The 26,666-nt window shown below is 42.8% G+C and overlaps 2 protein-coding genes across 3 annotated transcripts; one reads left to right on the top strand and one right to left on the bottom strand.

Annotated features, from left to right (window-relative positions):
• The first annotated feature begins 4,053 nt into the window (after positions 1 to 4,053).
• On the top strand, positions 4,054 to 4,642 carry LOC118678160 (39S ribosomal protein L42, mitochondrial-like). The gene has a single exon (XM_036353400.1). The coding sequence runs from the start codon at positions 4,098 to 4,100 to the stop codon at positions 4,617 to 4,619; it is 522 nt and encodes a 173-aa protein (XP_036209293.1). The 5' UTR covers positions 4,054 to 4,097; the 3' UTR covers positions 4,620 to 4,642.
• Positions 4,643 to 4,828: 186 nt separating this feature from the next.
• Positions 4,829 to 26,536, bottom strand: SPTSSA (serine palmitoyltransferase small subunit A). 2 transcript variants are annotated; one of them, XM_036353414.1, is made up of 2 exons: positions 26,162 to 26,328; positions 4,829 to 5,967 (listed from the first exon to the last, which is right to left on the bottom strand). In XM_036353414.1, the coding sequence occupies exons 1-2, from the start codon at positions 26,262 to 26,264 to the stop codon at positions 5,864 to 5,866; spliced, it is 207 nt and encodes a 68-aa protein (XP_036209307.1). In that variant the 5' UTR covers positions 26,265 to 26,328; the 3' UTR covers positions 4,829 to 5,863. The 2 variants fall into 2 exon arrangements, 1 of the variants encoding a protein (XP_036209307.1); XR_004974770.1 differs by lacking the exon at positions 4,829 to 5,967 and adding an exon at positions 22,912 to 24,477 and having other exon boundaries at positions 26,162 to 26,536.
• Between the last annotated feature and the right edge of the window lie 130 nt (positions 26,537 to 26,666).

Raw genomic sequence — 26,666 nt, 5'->3', positions numbered from 1 at the left:
CCACTGGGGTACCTGGCCAGCCTGGGTGAGGGGATGATGGCTGCCTGCAGCTGGTCACACATCCTTCAGGGTGGGGGTCCCCACTGGGGTGCCTGGCCAGCCTGGGTGAGGGGATGATGGCTGTTTTCAGCTGGTCACACACCCTTCAGGGTGGGGGTCCCCACTGGGGTGCCTGGCCAGTCTGGGTGAGGAGCTGAGGGCTGTTTTCAGGCTGGGGGTGACTGAAGCTCCCAACCGCTCCTTTTTTTCTTTTTTCTTTTTTTATTCTGGGCCAGCTTTAGCTTTGAGGCTTGGCTCCAGCTCTTAGGCCTCCGCTGCTGAAAGCAGGTTTCTGGCCTTTGCTTACAATGTTGCGATCCTGCTGGCTGAACCCCAGCAGGTTTCTGGGGTTTTGTTTAGCTTCTATGTTTGTTACATAGTTGCTTGTAGCTCAGAGGCCTGCAGCGGCAGGCAGGGAACGTTGGAGTCCTCCGTCACTGAAGCAAGCAAGCCTCATGTTAGTTTCAAGCTGCCTGGCTGCCGGCCGCCATCTTGGCTGACAGTTAATTTGCATATTGCCCTGATTAGCCAATGGGAAGGGTAGCGGTCGTACGCCAATTACCATGTTTCTCTTTTATTAGATAGGATAAACTTCATAGTTTAAGTATAAAAAAAAACTGTCGAGAACTGTGAAGGGTCTGAGATTTTACCTTACTTGCAGGCTAGCAAGTTAGTCTGGCACAGCTTTCGGGGTGCTGGCAGAAGACATGAGATTCCAGGGTCAGAAGCAAAGGACTTTATCACTCAGGGCAACAGCCAAAGTATCATTTTCTTGTTCTGATCCTCTGCCCCAATTCCCACAAGACAATGCAAAGAGCCGAGTGATACCAGTGCATACAAAAGGTTGCATTACAGGAGAGGAACCCTGCGCACAGGAAACCCAAAATTTTTTCTAATGCCCTTTGCTACAGAAGAAGACATTCTCTATTTTGCAAGGCTCTGAGCAAATCTGCTGTTTTTCCTATGATGGGACACTATCTCTTCTCTATATTCTCCACCATACAAACATCATTGGAAAATATTCCAGAGTAAAGGTAGTCAGTACCTACACTTGCAAGACATACAGAAACGTAAGAGACCCATGGAAAATCTATATATATAAAAGCCTAAGCAACCGAAACAACTGAACGGACTGAACAGGCTGCACGGGGCAACCAGGCCGGCAGGGGGTTAGTGAGGGATGACCAAACGACTGAGCAGCAAGCTGCGTGGGGTGACTAGGTCAGCGGGGGGGGGGGGGGGGGGGGGGGGGAGCAGTTGGGAGTGACCAGGCTGGCAGGGGGGGTAGTGAGGGGCGACCAGGCTGGCAGGGGCGCAGTTGGGTGACCAGCCAGCAGGAGAGGCAGTTAGGAGTTACCAGGCTGGTGGGGATGGAGAAAGGGGGGCGACCAGGCCAGCAGGGGGTACATTTGGGAGTTACCAGGCCAGCAGTGGGGACAGTTAGGGGCGATCAGGCAGGCAGGCAGGTGAAGAGTTAGGAGCCAGTGGTCCCGGATTGTGAGAGGGATGTCTGACTTCCAGTTTAGGTTCGATCCTGAGGATAAGGCCTAAACTGGCAGTCAGACATCCCCCGAGGAGTCCCAAATTGGAGAGGGTGCAAGCTGGCCTGAGGGGCCCCCCCCCACACCGTGCACGAATTTCGTGCACCGGGCCTCTAGTCCTATATAATAAAGAGGTAACGTGCACATTGACCATCACGCCCTCGCACAAGATGGCCGCTCCCATGTGGTCATAAGATGGCCACCACAAGATGGCTGGCAGGGGAGGGCAGTTGTGGGCAATCAAACCAGCAGGAGAGGGCAGTTGGGGGCAACCAGCCCTGCACGGAAGGGCAGTTGGGGGGGACCAGCCCTGCAGGAGAGGGCAGTTGGGGGCAACCGGGCCAGAAGGGGAATAGTTAGGAGGTGATCAGGTTGGCAGGCAGAAGTGGTTAGGGCAGGGGTGGGCAAACTTTTTGACTCGAGGGCCACAATGGGTTCTTAAACTGGACCAGAGGGCCAGAAAAAAAGCATGGATGGAGTATTTGTGTGAACTAATATAAATTCAAAGTAAACATCATTACATAAAAGGGTACGGTCTTTTTTTTTTTTTAGTTTTATTCATTTAGTTTGCCCACGGCTGGGTTAGGGGCAATCAGGCAGGCACATAGGGAACGGTTGGGAGCCAGCAGTCCTGGACTGTGAGAGGGATGTCCCAGATTGGAGAGGGTGCAGACTGGGCTGAGGGACACCCCCCCCCAGTACATGAATTTAATGCATCGGGCCTCTAGTTGTTTAATAAATACAGTGGGGCCTTGACTTATGAGTGTCCCGACTAACGAGTTTTTCAAGATACGAGCCGTCTCTCAGCCGATTTTTTGCTTTGAGTTGTGAGCTAAAATTTGGGTTACGAGCCAGCTTCAGATACCCCACCGCTAGTTGGTGCAGCGAACATCACAGTGAACACCACATCAGCCCAGCATCACGTGTCTCACTCGTTCACTTTTGATTTGACATACGAGTAATTTGAGTTACGAGCTCCGTCACGGAACAAATTAAGCTCATAAGTAAAGGCCCCACTGTACCTTCTTATCCTATATGAAAAATCAGTAATATGCAAATTGGCCATCATGCCCTCACACAAGATTGCTGCCCCCATGGGGTCACAAAATGGCCACCCCCATGTCATCACAAGATGGCCACCACAAGATGGCCTGCAGGGGAGGGCAGTTGGGGACAACCAGGCCAGCAGAGGAGGGTAGTTGGGGGCAACCAGGCTGGCAGGGGAGGGAAGTTGAGGGCAATTGAGCCAGCAGGGGAGGGCTTTTGGGGGCAATTGGGCCGGCAGGGGAGCAGTTAGGCATCGATCAGGCTGGCAGGGGAGTGGTTAGGGGTGATCAGGCTGGCAGGCAGAGGCGGTTAGGGGCAATCAGGCAGGCAGGCAGGTGAACAGATGGGAGCCAGCAGTCCTGGGTTGTGAGAAGGATGTCCAACTGCTGGTTTAGGCCCAATCCCACAGGGACCAGCAGTCGGACACCCCCCAAGGGGTCCCAGATTGGAGATGATGCAGGCTGAGGGACACGCCCCCCAGTGCACAAATTTCATGCACCAGGCCTCTAGTAAACAGATAAAGTGGAATTATCTCCCCATTTGTTATTTGCTAACAAATAAAGCAGACACTTGAATCAGCTGGTGAGATTACGCTTCCCTGATTTATTTCTTTGTTTTTACATAATCATTATTTTGCTTGAGACAGTATGAATACAACTCAGACATAACCATATCCAACTATTTTTAACTACTTCAAAACTAATTACATCTCTCTCTTCCCTCACCATCCCTACCTAATAGTGATGATAGACTCTTTAAAAATATCAAAAATTTATACATTACTCATTACCTCCAGACTAGAAAATACTTCCCAAGTCTAATCCTTAAAATTTAGGGCCATAAAAACTTACATTTTTTGACCAGCCAGTGTAGCTCAGTGGTTGAGCATCAACCTATGAACCAGGAGGTTACAGTTTGATTCCCAGTCCCAGTGTGGAGCATGCAGGAGGCACCCAGTCAATGATTCTCTCTCATCATTGTTGTTTCTGTCTCTCTCTCTCCCTCCCTTCCCTTCCTCTGAAATCAATAAAAAAAATTTTTTTAAAAATTTAGGGCCAATACTTACATTTTTTTTAAATGGTAAAATTTATTCTGGAAAGCATATTAAAATATATGTCTAATCCTGGCTGGCGTTGCTCAGTGGTTAGAGTGTCAGCTGAAGCACTGAAGGGTCTCAGGTTTAATTCCTGGTGAAGGGCATATAGCTGGGTTGCAGGTTTGATCCTGGCCCTGGTCCAGGCACGCGCGGGAGGCAACTGATTGATTTATCTCACTTGCATCGATGTTTCTCTCTCTTTCTCTCTTTTCCCCCACTTTGTTTTTACATAATCATTATTTTGCTTGAGACAGTATGAATACAACTCAGCCGTGGGCCGTAGTTTGCCCACGGCTGGCCTAGAAGCAAATTTTAAAAGCATTTTTCTCTTCAAATCTTTTTCCATACCACCTGATAAAGCATCTTGATTCACCATGGCCGTATCAGCGGTGAAATGGGTGATATCAAACAGAACTATTTTGAAACATTTATTTCCAATCCAAAGTGGAACTTTATACTGTGTTTGTCATAAATCCACATACTCTTCTCTTCTAGATGACTATAATTGCAAACTAGAACTTGCTTTGACATCTGATGGCAGGACGATAGTTTGCTACCATCCTTCCGTGGATATTCCGTATGAACACACCAAGCCTATCCCTCAGCCAGATCCTGTGCATAATTATGAAGAAACACAGGATCAAATACTGAAAACCAGATTAGAAGTAAAAGATGAACACTTGGAGCAACGACCCATGATAGAACAACTTAGCAAAATGTTCTTTACTACTAAGCACCGTTGGTATCCTTACGGACAGTATCATACACGTCGTAGGAAACTGAATCCTCCAAGACAGATGATATTGAGGTTTTCAGTAAAATGCTGTCCTGTTTTCATTTGCCATTTGAGAAAATGCAATCAGATATATTCACTACTATGTTATATAGTAAAATAATAATAAAATGTCTTTTCATCTAAAAAAAATATCCTCAGGTGAGGATTAACAAATAATAATAATATATCTAATTTTTTAAATTAGCAATACTTTTATGTTGAGAAACATGTTAAAATATTTATTGCTTATATGTCCACAGCAATCAATTCAGAATATAAATACTAGATCAATATTTAACCACAGAGGAAAAAACACATTGCCACAGCAGCTGATTTTTCTCTTTGAATTTAATGAGTTTACATCAAAAAATTAATCATTTTACGTTTAAGGAATAAAAGTTTTTTTAAAAAAAATAATACAAATAGTGAAAGAAAGGATTTTAACCAAGTTTACCTTTCTTTTTGATATAGCTTTTAACAATTCATCTCATCACATTTTATTGCAATGTTCAAATGCACTTACAGCACCCATTACAATCAGAAATTAAACTTAAAGAAGTACTTGTAAGTAATGACTCTCAGAGGAAACTGATTTACTGTCTATTAAAAACTTCATGGTATGTAAGCATTACACAATAATGCTACTTGACCGCCTGTTGTCACAATAACCCCCAAGTTTTCTGGAAATGAGTCCACATAAGAATTAATATTTAAAAGATAAAATGTTCCTTATTTTTTACTTTAGCAAGATCTTATTTTTTCATTGTTAAGAAACACTTTAGTAGTTTTAAAGCAGAAGCTGTTATAGAGTCTAGAGAGCTAAAACTGTACTCCTGAGTTCAAACTTACAGATAAGTCTTTTGTAAATAGTTCTCAATAAAATACCCTCCTCCCTCCCCACCCCCTGCCCCAGTTCTTACAAAACTTTGGTCAAGAGTAGAAATATATCCAGGCAGATGTATATGCCATACAATAGCAAGAACAGTAAAGCCCAACTAATGACTTTGGGTTTTAGAAATAGAAGGCAATTTAAAATGTACCCAAAGTTACATTAAGAAAAGCTTTCACAGGGTAATATTTAAAGTCACAAAGGTTAAGAAAATACTGATATCAAATTACAAATAACTACAATGTAAAATAGACAAAAACTACTATACAAGAGCCTCTTTTAAAATTAAAAATAAAGAACACAACACATGAGTCAGGATTATTTTCCTGTTCCACTCATGAATTTTAGTCCTTATATTCATAAGGTTGGTCACACGGACATCTAGTCGAGTTTCTTCTGATATCTGATGAAGTCTCGTTCCAACTTCAGAGGATGGTTCTTCCCAAGGGAACCTCTCGCTTCCGGTCTCCTCTTGGTCATTGTACAATTTCAAAGTAGTGCAATATGGCCATGATGTGCTGAGGCATGAAGACGTATCCTGTGTACAGTGCCATCCCCATGATGGAGACCAGCATGGAATCTGAGCTGTAGTTAAGAAAACTTACTATTTTTCTGAATTTATTCAAAACTAAATCCCAACATTTTTTTCAACAAATGCGTTATGTGGAAGTAGCCATTCAACTGATGTTTTCGCATATATATCAAGTATTTATAAAGAACTAATAACTGTAGCCATTAATGTTTACTAAATTTTTAAAGCTCATTTTATCTTCACCATCACCTTACAAAGTAATTACTATTATTCTCCCTCTTATACTTCAAAGCACCAGGCTGCTTAAAATGAAGCATAGAAACTGACGCTGTTTAACCTAAGAAACAGAAATATACAAATATAAAATTGTATTTAATCACTGTACAAGGTCTACCAACTTGAAAAAGCAGTAAGAATATATGATCCAAGACTTTTAGATTGAGACTGGCTAAAAGCACTGGCTTTGGAGCCAAAGCTAAAATCAATCATACACCAGTGACATAAATTGACAGCACCTGCTACTATTAAATATTTAGTATTATCACTAAACTTTGCAACAACATCAAGTAAAAGTCATCTTAATAACCTAACCAATATATGTTCTCTACAGTGTTCCTTTTTTCTCATTCCAAAGGAAAGTGAAACTGTATAGATGCAAATCAACAAGGGCCCTGACAAAATATTGATGCAGTAAATGAAGAGCTTTTCCCTGCGCAGTCACATGGCCATGCTAAGAGGATTAACAACTTCTGAACTGGGACCATGTTTTATTCATTCATTCATATTCTCTTTCTCTCCCTCCCCCTCCTCGTTGTCTCATACCTTTCAGCTCTACATACTAGTAGTTCTATAATACTTTACATTCTTTTATGAGAAGGTATGGTTTATATAAACAATATGCTTACTACCAACTAATATTTGTGTAATAGTTTAGATGACCAACCTCTTTCACGTATTATCATCTTTCAGAGTTCCTGTGAAATATTGAGAGGCTGACAAAACACTGAGTGACTTGTCCAGGGACATACAAGAAGGTGTCTTTAGAGCGGAGACCAAACAAGCTATCTGAATCAAATTCTAAAATCATTTCCTTCATCCAGCAAACATGGGTAAAAAGTCCCCCATAACCACTTTTTTAAGTTTCTGTTTTAGCCTCCCTTAATCCAGTTCTTTCTTAAACTGCCATCTTCTATTTACCACTTAATTTCTTTTTTTTCTTTTTTTAAGTGCATGCATACCCGCTGCTTCATATCACTCTTCGGTCACCAATGACCTCCTAGCAAATCCAATGGCTATCTGAATTGACTCTATTTTAGTTTTCCCTCTTCAAAACTCTTCCACCAGGGTCTGCGATTCTCCCTAGGGCTCTCCTCCCGTCTCTCTCACCTCTTCTCTGTCTCACTGGCTCTTTCCCTGTATGTTCCTTTTGTGAATTTTGTGCTTTTCTCTCAAACACCCACTCCTTTCTCCTAGTACAGCAGCCATGCTCTTTGCGTAGGCCTACCCCTGTTCCACTTCCAGGGGTAAGTACCAACTGATCTTAACCAATTAGTAAACCCTTCTCTGTATAATGCCCGCCCCCAAAACTGATCAACCAGCTCAAAGCTTAGGACTTCTGCCAGGAGTTCGGGAACACAGATTCTCTCATTCATTCCCATTCTCATATTCATTCATTCTCATTCTCTCTCTCTCTCTCTCTCTCTCTCTCTCTCTCTCTCTCTCTCTCTCTCTCTCTCTCTCTCTCTCTCCCTAAAATATGCAATTTGCTGACAGACTCCTGGAATTACTGGTATCACTCTGCCTCCATGAGAAAAGCAAAACTCAGAAGAAAGCTGATTCATGAAGGTGGTGGAACAAAAATAATCACAGAAAAATGGAGCCAGAACCCTAATCAAACCCCCCTGGAGCCCACCCTACCACTGGATTTTCTGACATAGAAGTCAATAAATTCCCTTCATTCTTAACCAGTCTGAGTTAGATTTTCTTTGTTACTTACAGCTGGAAGTATTCTAAATGATAATAATGGAGTTCCCAATAATCTGTCTCGGGTCCTATATGTACACTCTTATAACTTAAACCGTGGCCTTCATCTTGTTGACCTGACCCCAACTTCCATACCACAGACAAATATTTCCTACAACTTACTGAACATTTCTACCTATGACATTCCACAAGGTACTTTGAATTCAACAAAGCCAAAACTGAACTTACTTTCTCCAAAACTACCTCTTCCTATGAGTCCTATTTTTTCAACTACTTGAAAATAGTTGATGTAATTATTTGAGATTACTATTTGATATAACTACTGATTAACTACTTGCCTAGTCATCCAATCTACAAGCTACTTTCTTTTTGTTAGGATGATTTCTATATTCAATGCATAACAGAATGCTAGTGAGTCAGGGACCTGTGAAAGGAGAGACATAATTACTTGCAATTAAAAATTTTAAATCCTAGGTCAGCATATTAAAAAACCTACAAAGTTCTGATGGAAGCTTTGCATCGAGTGCTTTGGGATCAAATGAAAAAGATATCTTCGAGGAAACCAAGATGGCGGCATAGGTTAACGCCGGAGATTGCTGCCTCGAACAACCACTTCAGAGATATAACTAAAGGACAGAACGAACATCATCCAGAACCACAGGAAGGCTGGCTGAGTAGAAATTCTACAACTAGGAGGAAAGAGAATATCATACCCTGACTCAGAGGAGGCGCAGTGCTGAAGTGAAATACTCAGGTGCGGAGTGCGCGCGGAGCGGGCTGGCGGCAGAGGGTGCGGTTGTTGTTTTCAATCGGGAGGGAGTTTCAGACTCTGAGCTCCAGATCCGGGCGAGTCTCTAGGGACCCAGACTCAAACGGGAGAAGCGGGACTGTCTGGCTTCGGTCGGAACTCGAGGGCAGCTTTCTCTCCGAGGTTGGCAGCAGTTGCTGGGACTCTGAGAGGCAGAGCCCCTAGGGACGGAACTGAGAGCCGCCATAACTGCTTGCTCCGGCCCGCCCTGTAGATCCCCGGGGACCCGCCCCGCCCAAGCCCTGCGCAGAGCCATTTGCCGGATAGCCTCAGGCAAAGGCTAGATTAGCACCGCCCTAGAGATCCAGCACAGAAGCTCTCCCACTGCAGACACAGCTGACTCTCATAGCCAGTTAGCCTGGAGGTCAAATCACCCCTGGTATTACCGACAACAATCAAGGCTTAACTACAAGACTGCGCACAAAGACCACTAGGGGGTGCACCAAGATATAAAAATGCGGAGACAAAGAAACAGGACGCAAATGTCAGAAATGGAAGATATAGAGCTCAAAACCACACTTTTAAGGTCTCTCAAGAACTGTCTAGAAGCTGCCGATAAACTTAGTAAGGCCCTCGAAAAGACTGGTGAGACCACCGATAAATGTAGTGAGATCCTCAAGAAATCTAATGAGACCCTCGATGTTGTGATAAAGAACCAACTAGAAATTAAGCATACACTGACTGAAATAAAGAATATTATACAGACACCCAACAGCAGACCAGAGGAGCGCAAGAATCAAGTCAAAGATTCAAAACGCGAAGAAGCAAAAAACACCCAACTGGAAAAGCAAAATGAAAAAAGAATCCGAAAATATGAAGATAGTATAAGGAGCCTCTGGGACAGCTTCAAGCGTACCAACATCAGAATTATAGGGGTGCCAGAAGATGAGAGAGAGCAAGATATTGAAAACCTATTTGAAGAAATAATGACAGAAAACTTCCCCCACCTGGTGAAAGAAATAGACTTACAGGTCCAGGAAGCGCAGAGAACCCCAAACAAAAGGAATCCAAAGAGGACCACACCAAGACACATCATAATTAAAATGCCAAGAGCAAAAGACAAAGAGAGAATCTTAAAAGCAGCAAGAGAAAGAAACCCAGTTACCTACAAGGGAATACCCATACGACTGTCAGCTGATTTCTCAACAGAAACTTTGCAGGCCAGAAGGGAATGGCAAGAAATATTCAAAGTGATGAATACCAAGAACCTACAACCAAGATTACTTTATCCAGCAAAGCTATCATTCAGAACGGAAGGTCAGATAAAGAGCTTCACAGATAAGGAAAAGCTAAAGGAGTTCATCACCACCAAACCAGTATTATATGAAATGCTGAAAGGTATCCTTTAAGAAGAGGAAGAAGAAGAAAAAGGTAAAGATACAAATTATGAACAACAAATATGCATCTATCAACAAGTGAATCTAAGAATCAAGTGAATAAATAATCTGGTGATCATAATAGAATCAGGGACATAGAAAGGGAATGGACTGATTATTCTTGGGGGGGGAAAGGGGTGTGGGAGATGCGGAAAGAGACTGGACAAAAATCGTGCACCTATGGAAGAGGACAGTGGGTGGGGAGTGAGGGCGGAGGGTGGGGCGGGAGCTGGGAGGAGGGGAGTTATGGGGGGGAAAAAAAGAGGAACAAATGTAATAATCTGAACAATAAAGATTTAATTAAAAAAAAAAAAGATATCTTCCAGAATCTGATTCTCCTATAGACCACGGGGATCCCATGTGCCCCCATCTTCTTCCAGGTTGATTTCAGATAACTGAGTCACAAGCACTGTAATTCCAGGCTCCAGTTTCTCTGCAGGGATGAGGCTGAGGTCTAGAAGTGGACTTTGGGCTCAGAGACTGAACCAAATCCAGCAGAGCTGTCTCATACCAGGAGTCGTCGTGTTGGAATGATGATGTGATTGAGCTTACAAGCTCCTTTTGGCTTTCTGTTGTCATAGAAGATGTCAACACATCTTGTCTAACTCCTGTCATCGTCCCTCTTTGGGGTCGAGATATGTATATGTCTTTTGACATGTCCACAGGGCATCATCTTCCATAGGTGAGTGAAACCCACCTGTTTTCGTCTCCCTTCTAGTCTCTCCACTTGTTAGTGGACTCTTGGTGCTTTCTGATGGATGATGATGTTCCAATCACATGGTGACTTCAGCAAACTTGGTCCAGAGTCACTCCCATTCATATCCAAGTTGAGCTCTCGGGGCTTAGTAAGCTCTTTCTTTCATCAGCAATCAGTTCTTTCGACTTAAACACAGCTTGAGTTCTTAACCAATTGTAGCCTAGGCTCGACTGATGAAGCTGCTGCTGTTTTAGGAGAAGCTTTGTCTCCAGCAGATGCTGAAGGTGCTCCTTTTTAATTTCCAGCTCCATTTTTTGAAGCATAAATTGCTGCCTTCTGTCTTCTGATAGTTGCTTTTTTAAATCAGTTTCACTGGGCTGCAGTACTTCTTGGCCATGCATCAGAGATGCCCAGGAATGCCCACAATAATGGCATGATTCCAGGTGTGTCTTGGAATACTGAGGGGTCATGTCTGCAGAGTGGCTAATGTGAACATGATCTGCATGATCTGGATTTTCAGAAAGTTTACCAGCACAACACAGTCTACTAGTAGACCAGCAGTCATCAACCGGTGGTCCGCAGACCACTGGTGGTCCATGAGGTCCGAAAGTTCGCGACCATTGGTCTAGAAGACAGTGTAGGCTTAAGGTGCTGGCATTCCTTCCTCCTCAGTGCCTCTGAAGGTACTTTCTTTGTAGGGACTGCATCTGCTAGTCTTTTCCTTGGGGATCCATAATCACATGTTCTGGTTTCTGACGGCACCCTGTCTAGATCCTCTTTGGGATTTTTATGGGCTGATGGTTTCAAAGAATTATTCCTGAACTCCACAAGGGATTCGGTTTGCAGACTTAGGCCTTTGCTTGGTTTGGTAGTAGGGTTGTGGTTTGGCTACACTCAAGTGGGAACCATCTAGTTCCATGCATTAAGATGGGAGAGTGCTCTTCCTATTGAATACCTGTTGTTCCTGCATTCTAGCAGCATCAAGTACTGAGAGAATGATGAGTTTCTCTTTCTATTCTGATAGAGGCTTAGAAGTTCTTGGCATTCTCTATACTGTAGCTGAGCCTTGTCTTGAGTCCCTGCCTGTTCAGGGGACCAAAACCTTCATGAGACAGAAAGGATGATCCCAAGGGCAGAGCCATGAGTCCAGTAGGGTAAAGCCTCAAAGCAAAGAGGATATTTCCAGGCACTGAAACCTAATAGAGCTTGTCAGGTTGGATTTCAAAATTGCCTGGAACTGGTAACTCCATTTTCCCTTCAATTTCCTCCCTTCTTGAATGAGAATTTCCAGAGCTTTTATCCAATGCCTGTCCCACCACTGCCTTTTGGGAACAGGTAACCTGTTTCTTGAGTTTCACAAGTTCACAGAGCTACAAACTTATTTGATCCCTTCTCTCCACATTCAAATTACCTGACTTCTCAGTTCCTTCCAACGCCTACGAGGAACTTTATAGTTTAAGCCCCCCATCCTAATTAATGAGAAATGGCTGAGGTATTTACCATTCCTTACTTAGTCATGTAAAAGCTCCCATTTTAGGCCTCTACACACTTTCCATGCCAATCTTTACTACAGTGATCCTTTTAAAATGCATTAGGCCCTAACTGGTTTGGCTCAGTGGATAGAGCGTCGGCCTGTGGACTGAAGGGTCCCAGGTTTGATTCCGGTCAAGGATATGGTTGTGGACACATCCCCAGTGAGGGGTGTGCAGGAGGCAGCTGATTGATGTTTCTCTCTCATCAATGTTTCTAACTCTCTATCCCTCTCCCTTCCTCTCTGTAAAAAATCAGTAAAATATTTTTAAATACATTTACTAGTAAAATGCATTACATGCCAGGCTAGGGTGGCTCAGTGGTTGAGCATCAACCCATGAGCCAAGAGGTCACTGGTTTGATTCCTGGTCAGGGTGCATGCCCAGGTTGCGGGCTCAATCCCCAGTACAAGGCATCTGGTCAGTGATGTTTCTATCTCTCTATCCCTCTCCCTTCCTCTCTCTCTCTCTCTAAAAATCAATAAAAACATATATTTTTAAATGTAAAAAAAAAAAAAAATGCATTAGGCTTCCCAATTGCTCAGAAGATAGCACTTGGAATTCTAAGCCAAGCATCCAAGGACCTTTCCAATCTAGTCCAAACTACCTATCTTAGGTTGAAGTCCATAGAAGCAGACAGGAATTAAGAGACTGGGACAGGAATTCTTGTATAAGTTACTCTTCAGGGAGTTTTATCAGAAGAGGAGTGAGTAGAGCAGAATAGAGTAGCTCCCAAGGGTGTTCTAGAGCAGCGGTTGCCAACCTTTTGGACCTCACAGACCACCAGCGGTCCGCGGGCCATTGGTTGGCAACCGCTGCTCTAGAGCATGAACTGTACCACAAAGTTGGTGATGCTTTGAGGCAAGGGGTCTGACCTTTTGTATCCCTTTATCTGTCCATCACTGGCTGCAGGATGTGGGACGCAAAATCCACCTGAGCAAGACAGCTGCCCTGGCTGAGGGCAATAGTCTGGAGAAGGAAGCAGCTAAATGGCATTGGCAGTCAACACTCAAAGGGGCTCAGGGATCAAGGTGGGGACCAAGAGCAGCACTACACTACTTTCCACTGTTCCACCCAACACCCAAAATCATGCCAGCAAACACCATCCTACTCGCAGCCATATTACATGAGCCTTAGGAAACAGCATTCTTTACTTTCATACTGCTCTGCCTTTTAATATGGTTTAATGATAATATACGAATGATAGTAGTAGCAGCCGCTCTCATTTGTAAAAGTCTAGTGTGTGCCCAGGAGTTAGACACTTCCGCATGCTCAAGTAACATTCTCAACATCAGGGCAAACAATGGAGCCAGTTCCGAACCAAGTCAGCTGATCACCAAAAATCTGTGTTCTTAACTAACCGCTATACTATAATACAGCGATTTTCAACCTTTTTCATCTCATGGCACACATAACTTAATTTACTAAAGTTCTGCAGCACACCAAAAAATATATGTTTTGCCAATCTGACAAAAAATAGGTATAATTTTTATGCATTCACATTGGGAAGCCAGCTGTTATGTTAGCTATTGTCATTTTGTTATTCGACAATCTATAGGAAAGAGATATACTACCCCTAACTAAATACTCGGGTATTGCATGTTTTAGAAATTCTTACAGCACATCGGTTGAAAATCGCTGCTATACCTTCCTACATACGAAGAGTCCTGTTCCTCCTAGTAAAACCTGATCCTTCTTAGAGCTCAGCTGGTTACCTCCTCTTACACAGGCCTTCCCTCGCACTCGCATTTTCTCATTCTTGCCCTAACCTCCTGGCAGAATTAAGTACTCCCTACTGTTCATACAAAACTGCTCGTATCACCTGACAGGACCTATTTATAGATATATCTATCTCATCCAGACTATCGACTCCTTGAACAGAGGAACAATGTCTTAGTTTTATATCTCCCAACATAACACATACTCAATAAATAGTTGATGAATAAAGGGATGGTTTGAGAAACATTATTTGACTCTAGAGTCTCTGTGGTGCTTCCTACATATTCCACATATTATGTGACTGACAAACTTTATAGCGACTACAAAGGAGAAAAGCAAAATCCATTTCTAGGCAATACTAAATTTTCAAATTGCTCTTTGGTTTTTTACAGCTTTTATGTAAGTCGTATAAAAGTATACACCGAGCACATGAAATGATACAGTAATAATCTTCAGGTCATTGGCTCAAATTCAATTCAATTAAGAAGTGATTACCGAAAACAGCTATTTGATTGATTATATCATGTACTCTTTATGGCACTGTAATTCTCCAATTTAGTATGGAGAATATATCAGTTAAGGAACATGCAATTAACAGAGATTACTCCCATATAAGAGAAGAATCTGAAAATTAAGCTCAATTTTGTGAACACTAAATTATCTAACTTTTAAATTTTTATGTGCATATATAAAATCATGATGTTTTTCTAAGTGAAACAAGAACTTATCAAAATCTAAATATTTTTTTTGCCTGATTAAAAGATACTAGAGATTGTGACTTTATATAGCATTGTTGTGATGCATACATGAGGAATAAAAGTAATAAGAAATAAATGGTAACTGTATATGCTAAATTCAGGATAGTGGTTACTTGATGGAGTGAAAGGGGGAGAAGGGAGAAGCAACTGAAAAGGGGCATTAAGGGGGCTTCAAAAGTACTAGTAATGCTTTTCTCACACAGCTGGTAGTACATGCACATTCACTATATTATATTTTGTGGGGGCTTCATATGTCTAAATAGTCAGTAATTTTTTTTTAATAAATAAGAACTGTAAAGGAAAATAGAACCACAAATGGTATTAGACTAAAATCTGTTTTTCGTGAAAGAACTTCCTCCTTTATAAAACCGGGGTTCGGCATCACCGGATCTAATTTGTTACTAGGAAGTAAAAAGAGTCTTAGCTCCCAGAAATAAAATAAACAATTCTCAATTCAGACCAAGTTAAACAGAAAATTATCAAAAGTCACCTGGACCTAGATGCAAATGCCAATTTATAAGTGGCTCAAAAAAATATAACTTAACCTTACCTTTTACCCAGAACCATTTACTAAATTTAACTTTTATCCTGTGTCCCCCCAAAAATGTTTCTATATTCTGATCCCATCTCTCCTAATTATTTCCAGAATCACAATAATTAAATAAACTTCTAAAAGTGAGTTTTCTGCCGAAACCGGTTTGGCTCAGTGGATGGAGCGTCGGCCTGCGGACTGAGGGGTCCCAGGTTCGATTCCGGTCAAGGGCATGTGCCTGGGTTGCGGGCACATCCCCAGTGGGAGATGTGCAGGAGGCGGCTGATCGATGTTTCTCTCCCATCAATGTTTCTGACTCTCTATCTCTCTCCCTTCCTCTCTGTAAAGAATCAATAAAATATATTTTAAAATAAATAAATAAATAAATAAATAAAAGTGAGTTTTCTATGCAATTTCAAAATTATTCTCTAAAATTATCTTAAAGCTCTCAAAAATAAGAGTATTTTAAACTGATTTACTAGTAACTATACAGTGACATACACTCTAAGTCAGTGGTTCTCAACCTTCCTAATGCCACAACCCTTTAATACAGCTCCTCATGTTGTGCTGACCCCCAACCATAAAATTATTTTCGTTGCTACTTCATAACTGCAATTTTGCTACTGTTATGAATCGTAATGTAAACATCTGACATGCAGGATGTATTTTCATTGTTTCAAATTGAACATAATTAAAGCATAGTGATTAATCACAAAAACAATATGTAATTATGTATGTGTTTTCCGATGGTCTTAGGCGACCCCTGTGAAAGGGTCGTTCGACCCCCAAAGGGGTCGCAACCCACAGGTTGAGAACCGCTGCTCTAAGTGAACAAGTAGACAACAGAACCATGAGGAACGTCTATTAGCCTTAAAAAGAATGCAGAAAGAAGGCACCTTTTATGAGCAGCTTTCTACAAAAGCAATTTAAGCCATGTAGTAGAAATAGTTTCATTACACTGAGTTGAATATTCCCGGAGATTATGCTTGGCACCATTTAAAATGGCAGTTTTATTGACATGTTTAGGCACTGGTTCTATGGTGACATTTGCAAAGTTAGGGAAGATGTGTTGTTCACCTCCTAAGAAGTATTCTCACAAATAGAACCAGACACACAATTTAAAGTGTACCAGCTATCTGGTACTTGAATGGACTTCTCAATCCATCGCATTCTTTAACATGCCTCTCAATGTTTAAAGTATCCTTGACACACACATACAAGAAACGGATGCTGGAAACACCACAGCACTAGGCTTGAGTTGTGACTCTGCCAGTCCTGCCTGTGCCAAAAACTCTCCATCGCCAGTCTCCTTATCTATAAAATGGAGTTGATGTGAGAATTTGGAATCTATTCTGCAACAAAAGGCAATACAATGCTTATTAAAACTATTATTTGAGGGGGTGGACATTTAACATCATGACTCAAACCAATGATTGAGAACTGCCCAAAGTAGCCCTTCTACTAATTTATTATTAATTTGTAGTACAAGCCTGGGACATCACAACCTCTCTGGACCCCAGCTTCTCCATGAAATGAGGCTGCGGCCTTCACTAACATTTTAGGATCCCACTTGCTTGGAGAGGGCATTTAGACACCACCTCTCATTCATCTTTCACAAATTTTGTCTCACCAAAGGAAATAGAAAAATAATCAATGTTATCTAACATACATATATTGGAAAGTGATACACAAAATGATAGAGTAATCTTTGTATTTGTCAAGTTCTTGTTTTTCATATAAGGATCAGTAGCTGTACACAAATTAATCAGATCTATATTCTAGAGGGGGCTACATGATTCAAGAAATATACAATAAAGTTAGAGAAATCTAGATTAAAACAAAAGACCTCAACAACTAAAAATCAGACTTTTCTGTTTTGTGTGTTTATAACTGTCTCTGTCAATGAATTTTAAGTTCCTGAGAGGAAAAGCACCTCAGCTCAGCCATCCCTTGCTTCTTCCTGTGGTGCACTCCTAGGTAAAGCAGGCGCTGCGTAAAACACTCAAGAACTGAGCAGATAAGGTGCCAGGATATGTGCAGGTGCTGAAGATAAATTTGTTCAAGAGCAGAATGAATAATCAGAGGTTATTTATGACCTGGACATAACATAAATATTTATTTTATGGGTTCAATGGATTTAAAAGCAAATGGAAACCATTTATCTGCACGTTGTTTGCTGTTTCTTTAACAGGTCTCCCCGACTAATCAGGAGCTGATAAGTTTCCAGATAGGAAAATATAAAGATTTTTTGCCCATACAAGGGTCTTCCCCAACCCTTTCATGCAACAACAAAAAAAGCCCAATAACAAAGGCAACAACATCAAAAAAAAAAGCCCAATAACAAAAAGAGGAAATGTTTTAAAAATAACTACAGTAATCAAAAGCAAGACCACAGTAACTAACATTTCCTGTCCCAAACAGTAACTCTGCCTTATCACTGCCTATTTGAGTCACAAGACTTTGGAGAAATCAAAAGTAGTTTCTCAATGGGAAAAGGCCAGGGACCTTTGTTCCAGTGGGTATGATTTATCTCTTCACTAATCTAAATAACTTCAAACCTTTAAGTCTCTGATTGCACTAGTCACATCAAAAAGCATAGCTAGCCCTGGCCGGTGTGGCTCGGTTGAGCATCCTCCCATACACCGAGAGGTCGTTGATTCTATTCCGGTCAGGGCAATCCCGGATTGTGGGTTCAATCCCCAGGGCAGGAGGCAGCTGATTGATGTTTCTCTTTCTCTCTCTCTCTCTCTCTCTCTCTCTCTCTCTCTCTCTCCCTTCCTCTCTGTAAAAAATCAATAAAATATATTTTAAAAACAGCAACTCCATCCCATCCAAGTATTTCTTACCCCCATGACCTACTTTTCTTTTTTCTGTAATGCTCACCACCTAACATACTACATCACTCACTCACTATAAAAGTCCCACAAGGACAGAGGTCTTTGTCTCGTTTTCTTACTGATGTATCACAACATCGGGCACAAGGCGTTCAGAGAAGAAGTGTGCTGAATTAATAAATGGCCCCAACCTGCTTTTTCCATTTTACTTCCGACCTATCCTGCCTTAAGGAATCCTGCCCCAGCATGTCAGCCTGATGTACTCCCCATCCAGCCCATCTCTGTATCCCAGTCCACACCTCTTCCAAGCTGCGGAACTCAACACTCCAGCTCCTCCCTGGAAGTGCTCCGCGCTCCAGTCCACCAGGCCTTCCTGCCCTGCACCCACCACACCTACTGCCCGGCTCCCTGCGCTAAATTCACACGGGGCATCATTCTGAGAACAGGTGTGACTTTTAACTGTTCCTGAAACGTGGCTCTAATTCCCTTGAAGGAAGAAATGAAGTCCATCTTCTTGGAAACTTACTAAAAATCTCAGTACATTAAAAATGAGAAAAAACAGTTCCTAGGGTTTTGGGTTTTGGTGTGTTTTTGGTTTTTGTTTTTTTTCATTCAAAGTGGAAAGAGCTTTAAGTTTCATGGAGAAAATAAATGTATATTCTGATATCTTACTTTCCTGTTTTATTAAACATTAAAATGTCTGTGAGGGCCCTAATCGGTTTGGCTCAGTGGATAGAGCACGGGCCTGTAGACTGAAAGGTCCCAGGTTCGATAACGGTCAAGGGCATGTACCTTGGCTGCGGGCACATCCCCAGTGGGGGGTGTGCAGGAGGCAGCTGACCAATGTTTCTCTCTCATCGATGTTTCTAACTCTCTATCCCTCTCTCTTCCTCTCTGTAAAAAGCCAATAAAATATTTTATTTTTTTTTTAAATATATTCTATTGATTTTTTTACGGAGAGGAAGGGAGAGAGACAGAGAGTTAGAAACATCTACAGAGAGTTAGAAACATCGATGGGAGAGAAACATCGACCAGCCGCCTCCTGCACATCTCCCACTGGGGATGTGCCCGCAGCCCAGGTACATGCCCCCGACCGGAATCGAACCTGGGACCCCTCAGTCCGCAGGCTGACGCTCTATCCACTGAGCCAAACCGGTTTCGGCAATAAAATATTTTTTTAAAAAAAAATAATAATAAAATAAAATAAAACGTCTGTGAAGCAATTGTTACTGGATTTGAGTGACTCTACTCAAAACCTGAGGCACTTTATCGCCCGAACTCTCACCCCAGCACCCAGGAGGCCCTGCAGGACCTGACCTCACCTCCTGCTACTCACACGCCCTTCACTCTGCCAGCCACAGTGGCCCCTCAGCATCCCTGAAACATGCCAGACATGCTGGTGCCTTGAGTTCGTACTTCCGTTCCTTCTGCCTGCAATACTCATTGCCCGGAATTCGTGCTCTGCTTAAGTCTTTCTAAATAACCCCTTCCTGACCACTGTAGCCAAAACAGAAGAACACTCCCTCTTCCTTGCTTCCCAGCCTCTTCTCTGCTTTCTTTTTCTCCATAACAGCTTTAACAATCTAATCATCGGTATTTTTACTTATTTATCTAGTGGCATTAGAATAAATATTTTTACCTATTTTACTCACAGTAATAGTCCCACTATCTAGAATAGTATCTTGCAATTAGAAGGTGCATAATACGTTTGGAACACAGAATTCAGCAAACGTATACCTTTCACAAGTGAATAGACAGAGCAATGCAAATTTTCTTTTAACATCTCCAAAAAAAATCAAGGAAGTTCTCCCAATCATAGCATTTTCTACTTCTTTAAACTTGAATTCTCCCCAAGAACTGAATTCTGTTCATTAGAAATAGCCAAGCTTCAAAGCTACTCTAAAAGTGGTTTAAAATCAGGTCTCTTTTATCATTCCCAAAAACTTATGCAATTGCTTTGAAATGACACATCAATATATAAACAAACGTTTCTCAAGCATTATTTGTGTGCCCAGCACTGTGGTTTAAAAATTCTGTCCTTGCCTGACCGGTTTGGCTCAGTGGATAGAGTGTCAGCCTGCGGACTGAAGGGTCCCAGGTTCGATTCCGGTCGGGGGCGTGTGCCTGGGTTGCGGGCACATCCCCAGTGGGGAGTGTGCGGGAGGCAGCTGATCGGTGTTTCTCTCTCATCGATGTTTCTTTCTAACTCTCTATCCCTCTCCCTTCCTCTCTGTAAAAAATCAATAAAATATATTTAAAAAAAAAAAATTCTGTCCTTAAAGAAACAAGGCCTGTTTTTCAGGGAGGATCTAATTCCTAGCATAACCCCAAAACTGCCCATGTTTTGATTAAAATAAATGGAAGTGTTAAATGCCATCTATAATAATAAAAGCATAATATGCTAATTAGACCAGACAGCCGAATGACCTTCCGGACATCATTCTGGACATCCTTCCGGACAAAGCCGCGGTGGCGGGGGACAAGGCAGAGACGGTTAGGGGCGATCAGGCAGACAGGCGAGCAGTTAGGGGTGATCAGGCAGGCAGAGTGGTTAGGGATGATCACGCAGGCAGGTGAGCAATTGGGGCGATCAGCCAGGCAGGCGAGCAGTAGGGGCATTAGGCAAACAGGCGAGTGGTTAGGAGCCAGCAGTCCTGGACTGCGAAAGGGATATCCGACTGCCGGGATCGGGCCTAAACTGGCAGTAGGACATCCCCCGAGGGGTCCCGGATTGCAAGAGGGGCAGGCCAGGCTGAGGGACACCTCCTCGCGTCCCATGCACAAATTTCATTCACCAGGCCTCTAATGAAAACATAAAAAGCTGCCCTGACCAGTTTGGCTCAGTGGATAGAGCATCAGCCTGCGGACTGAGGGGTGCCGGGTTCAATTCCAGTTAAGGGCATGTGCCTTGGTTGCGGGCACATCCCCAGTAGGGAGTGTGCAGGAGGCGGCTGATCGATGTTTCTCTCTCATAGATGTTTCTAACTCTCTATCCCTCTCCCTTCCACTCTGTAAAAAAATCAAAAAAATACATTTAAAAAAATATATATATATATATATATATGAAGCTGTAGAGAGATAACAAATATAACCCAGTGATTACAGACTAAAACCTCATTTTTTTATTAAAAAAACAACGCTAAAATGACTTTTACTTGTGCTTCAAATTTTTTAACAAGGTATTTGTATTTTTTCCACCTGCCCTCAACAGCATGGTTACAATATTATTCAATGAGGCACTACAGGGAGTGTCTCACTGGTTACAAAACCTGTCCTGGTTACAAAACCTGGTCTTTTCCTTTGCACTAATGGCTGCCAGTAGGGAAAGCTTTTGAAACAGGGCAAAAACTTCCCCTCTGAGATAGATTCATTGCAATACCACTTAGCACTTACATGATTCATTTTATAGTTACCTTGCTTTATGCAAGTGTCAGGTTGCATTTTTTGTAAGATAGAAACCAAGTCTGCACATAAAGTAAATATTGGTTGACAAAACAAAAGCTAATTATCACTTCAAATGTGGTATCAGAAGACAAGGTAAAATGTAGGATACAGGTCCTGGCACAGAAGGATTTACAAAACAAATTTATAAATATTATTGTTTCAAGAACTATTTACAATGTGTCTGACTTGACAGATACATTTCCTTAAAATATTTTATTTTTTAGCCAAAACCCGTTTGGCTCAGTGGATAGAGCATCGGCCTGCGGACTGAAAGGTCCCAGGTTCGATTCCGGTCAAGGGCATGTACCTGGGTTGCGGGCACATCCCCAGTAGCAGGTGTGCAGGAGGCAGCTGATCAAGGTTTCTCTCTCATCAATGTTTCTAACTCTCTATCTCTCTCCCTTCCTCTCTGTAAAAAATCAATAAAATATATTTAAAAAATAAAAATAAGCCAAAACCGGTTTGGCTCAGTGGATAGAGCGTCGGCCTGCGGACTGAAAGGTCCCAGGTTCGATTCCGGTCAAGGGCATGTACCTTGGTTTCGGGCATATCCCCAGTGGGGGGTATGCAGGAGGCAGCTGATTGATGTTTCTCTCTCGTCAATGTTTCTGACTCTCTATCTCTCTCCCTTCCTCTCTGTAAAAAATCAATAAAATATATTTAAAAAATAAAAAAATAAAAATAGATTAGTTTTAAAAATACATATATTTTATTTTTTAATTACAATTTTCTTACTTAGAAAACTTCAAAAACCCTCATAGTCAACTGAGATTGACCTTTCAATTTACAACAGGTATTAATTCGCGTCTAGCTATTTGATTTGGGAAGAAATAGAGAAAAGCAAATTCACATGTTCAAGGATGCCCCTAAAAAGTATGCAGAAATAGTTATAGCTATGTTTTCCCTAAAATAAGGGCAACTTCAAATTATTAAATGAGTTAGAGCAGAGTAATGTAAGCTAATGCATTTACCTTCTTCTAGAGCAGTGGTCGGCAAACTCATTAGTCAACAGAGCCAAATATCAACAGTACAATGATTGAAATTTCTTTTGAGAGTCAAATTTTTTAAACTTAAACTATATAGGTAGGTACATTGTTATTAACTTAATTAGGGTACTCCTAAGGCTTTGGAAGAGCCACACTCAAGGGGCTAAAGAGCCGCATGTGGCTCGCAAGCAGCAGTTTGCCGACTACGGTTCTAGAGCAGTGGTTCTCAACCTTGGCTGCACATTAGAATCACCTGGGAATCTTTTTAAAATCCTGATTTCTGGGCCTCATCCTCCGGAAATTCTGTTTCTTTGTTACTAATGTTGTGGCCTCACCCCATAACAAAGAAACAGAATTTCCGGAGGATGAGGCCCAGAAATCAGGATTTTAAAAAGATTTCCAGGTGATTCTAATGTGCAGCCAAGGTTGAGAACCACTGGTCTAGAGTCTTCCTCTGTCCAAGACTCAGACAGAGGCCATTTTTCAGACAGCCAGACAAATTTCTCTTACACTAAATCAGCGGTTCTCAACCTGTGGGTCGCGATCCCTTTGGCGGTCGAACGACGCTTTCACAGGGGTTGCCTAAGACCATCCTGAACATCAGATATTTACATTACAATTCATAACAGTAGCAACATTACAGTTATGAAGAAGCAACGAAAATAATTTTATGGTTGGGTCACAACATGAGGAACTGTATTTAAAGGGCCAAAAGGTGGAGAAACACTGCACTAAATATTGGGTAAGATTTAGGTTTCGCCCTGACTGGTTTGGCTCAGCGGATAGCATCACCCTGCAGACTCAAGGGTCCCATATTTGATTCCAGTCAAGGGCATGTACCTTGGTTGCGAGCACATCCCCAGTAGGCAGGATCCCCAGGAGGCAGCTGATCGATGTTTCTCTCTCATCGATGTTTCTAACTCTCTATCCCTCTCCCTTCCTCTCTGTAAAAAATCAATAAAATCTATTTAAAAAAAAAAAAAGATTTAGGTTTCTAGTAGTGATAATTGTGTTCGGTGTACTTTTGAAGAATGTCTCTTTCCCAAACCATGTAACAAAATAGAATGTCTCTTTCCCAAAGCCACAAAATAGTTCTGGGTGAGGCTTACTAATTATTAATAAATTTATGAAATTCCAACTACTTCACAGTTGCTAGTTGGTTGTATTTCTTAGCAGTACTTTAAAAATTGAAATCTCTTGGTCACTTAATCCAATGAAAAGTCAAAAGCTTCAAAGGCAAAAATCTAAAGAGGCACTACACTTCATTTCATGATTTATTTCTCCATCCTAAAGAAAGCCGTCACCTAGGTGTTTATGGGACACTATTACTACTGCAACATGATACAGAAAAACCATAACACCATTGATGCTGTAGCATTTATCCACATGCCAACACAAGCTCTTAAGTGTAAAATCTATACAGAAGTCCCCCAATATCCAGGGGATACATTCCAAGACCCCCAGTGGATCCCTGAATCCGCAGATAGTACCAAACCCTACATATATTGTTTTTTCCTGTACATACATAACTATGATAAAGTTTAATTTATAAGTTAGACACAGTGAGAGATAAATGACAATTAATATAATACAGAATTATAACAATGTCTTGTAATGAGTTATATAAGTCATAGTCTCTCTCTCTCTCTCTCTCTCTCTCTCTCTCTCTCTCTCTCATAACCAAAATGGCTACATGGCTACTAAGTCGCAGGTAGTATACACACTACACATACGCTAGACAAAGGGATGAATTCACATCTCAGGCTAGGCAAAGCAAGATTTCATCACAGCATGCAATTTAAAATTTATGAATTCTTTACTTCTGAAATTTTCAGCTTAGCATTTTTAAGCCATGGTCCAGTAGACTCTGTAGTGGGTTCTGCATTCAGCTTCTGAGTTAAAGAGTTTCAGTTTAGTACAACATTGTTTAAATTCACTTTTAAATGAGTTTGTGTTCAGAAGTATGTGTTTCTATATTTTAGAAACACCTCATGAGCTCTAACCTATAGATTCAGAGTGAGACTAAACTGCAGCTACAAATAAATGATTCAGTAAGTCAGAGAATACTTTACTTTCAGACATTAGATCCAAAATATGCATTCTGGTTCTGAAATTCCAGGTTTGGAAATGCCAACAGCAATCTACATATATAAAAGCCCAGTGACCAGAGTGGCAGAATGACCAGAACAACTGGTCGCTATGACGCGCAGTGCAGCAGCCAACCAGCCCAATCCGGGCCCAGACTGGCCCCCCAACTGCCCGCGGCACCTCCCCCCCCCCCCCCCCCCCCGCTGGCCAACCTACTACCACCCCTCCTGCTCTCCGGCCAGCCCCCCCAATAGGCCTTGATCCTCGGCCAGGCTGAGGGATCCCAGCCACGCACGAATTCATGCACCGGGCCTCTAGTAAAAAATAAATTTCCTTGTAAGTAGCTAAGTTTCCTCAAAAGTGTTGAAACAAAGACTCAGCTTTCAGTACAATCTTATGTTAGTTCATACAAATAAACACACTTATTAAGGCTTGGAATGAAATTACCTCAGTCACTTCACTGGAATGCAACCATGCATTTGCAAAGTTGTTCTGAAGCTGCTCCAACTAAAGCACATGGAGAAGGAAAGACCCTGTACCAAGTAAGCATATTGTGTAAAATCCTTGTTTCATATTGGCACCCAAGTTTTAAAATGTTACATCTCATGGTTATTTCTTCTGCAAGAATAGTATCAAGGGATATGAACATAGACAAATGTCATGGACTTTAGGGAGCCTATCTTCAGAAGCTTAAATTACTAATTGAGGTTGTTAGGAAAGTAAGATGAGTTAAGATTCAGGCAAAGTGCTTAGCACAATTGCTTGGCTCATAGTAAACATTCAATAATTATTAACAAATATGTATTAGCATTCTACTAAAGCAGTCTACAACTAACCGCAAATTCCTTTTCAGGCCCTACTTCTACGGACTGTGCAAATAGCAAATTAAAGCATAAAACACACTTTTTAAACTACCCATCTTGAAGACCAAAAAGGCACAATAACGAACTGCTTTCAAAAATCTGTATTGGGCTGCCATGAGCACAAATTCACAACCTGACTAAAAGGCTGGAACACTAGTTAGCGTTCTAATTAGGATCAGTGCCAGTTAAATCAGGGACAGTTAAAGGTCAAAGGCGTCCAAGCCCGGAGCGATTTTCTCCACTTACACGGTCCCTGCCTCCCACAGGAACAGGGGACTGACCCAAAGGCAGGCGCGGCCTTAGTGCAGGCGAGGACAGGCCAGGTTAGCCATCGCCCTAGGGGATTTCTTCCAGACGCTTCTACCTCGGATCTCAAGAGTTCTCGCTCTCCCAACCACGCCGCAACCGGGAGTGCCGCCCTCGGCCCCGGACCTCCGCCCCGCGCGCCCGCAGTGAAGAGACCAGTCCTTGCGCGCGCTTCGCGCGCTCCGGACCACCTCTGCGCGCTCCGGACCACCTCTGCGCGCTCCGCTCCCCCCACCTCCAGGCCCTGGGCCTGGGAGGATACCGCCCGGGCCCCCGCGCTCCCGCCCCGGCCCCCGCACCCGCGACCCGGGCAGGATACTGAACACAGTCCGCTCCCAGGGCTCCAGCATGTAGAGCGCCGTCACCAGCAGGTATTGGTAGTAGAACCAGGACATCTGCTTCCAGGCCCGCGCCAACGCCATCCCCGCGCTGTGACTTCTGCGTTGCAATCCCACGTCAGTCTGTCCCGCAGGCCTCGGGTTCGTGTCCTAAAGCCCGGGCCTGGAGGCCCGCCCGCTCACCATCCCGCGCCCATTGGCCTGCGCCGCCCGCGCGTCACCCGTGGGCACGCCCAGCCCCGCTCGCTCCCGGGGAGCCGACCGCGAGCCCCGCCTGGCCAGCGATCATTGGCCAGGCGGCCAGGGGCAGCCCTGCGTCGTGCCGCCCCTCGCCACTTCCCCTTCCCGGGCCGCGCCCTCGCTAGCCGGAGGACTGTCCCCGCGAGAGCGCACTTGCACCCTGCCCCGCCCCGCAATCGGCGAGCAGTTGGTAGACGGGGCGTGAGTGTGAGTGCAGGTTGGGGTCCACCCAGTCCTGCCCAAAAA

The sequence above is a fragment of the Myotis myotis genome, unplaced genomic scaffold (genome assembly GCF_014108235.1).
Source record: "Myotis myotis isolate mMyoMyo1 unplaced genomic scaffold, mMyoMyo1.p scaffold_m19_p_1, whole genome shotgun sequence".
Classification (NCBI taxonomy): Eukaryota; Metazoa; Chordata; class Mammalia; order Chiroptera; family Vespertilionidae; genus Myotis; species Myotis myotis.
The sequence above is the reverse complement of the archived record's forward strand: the minus strand, read 5'-3'. Positions and strand labels throughout refer to the sequence as shown.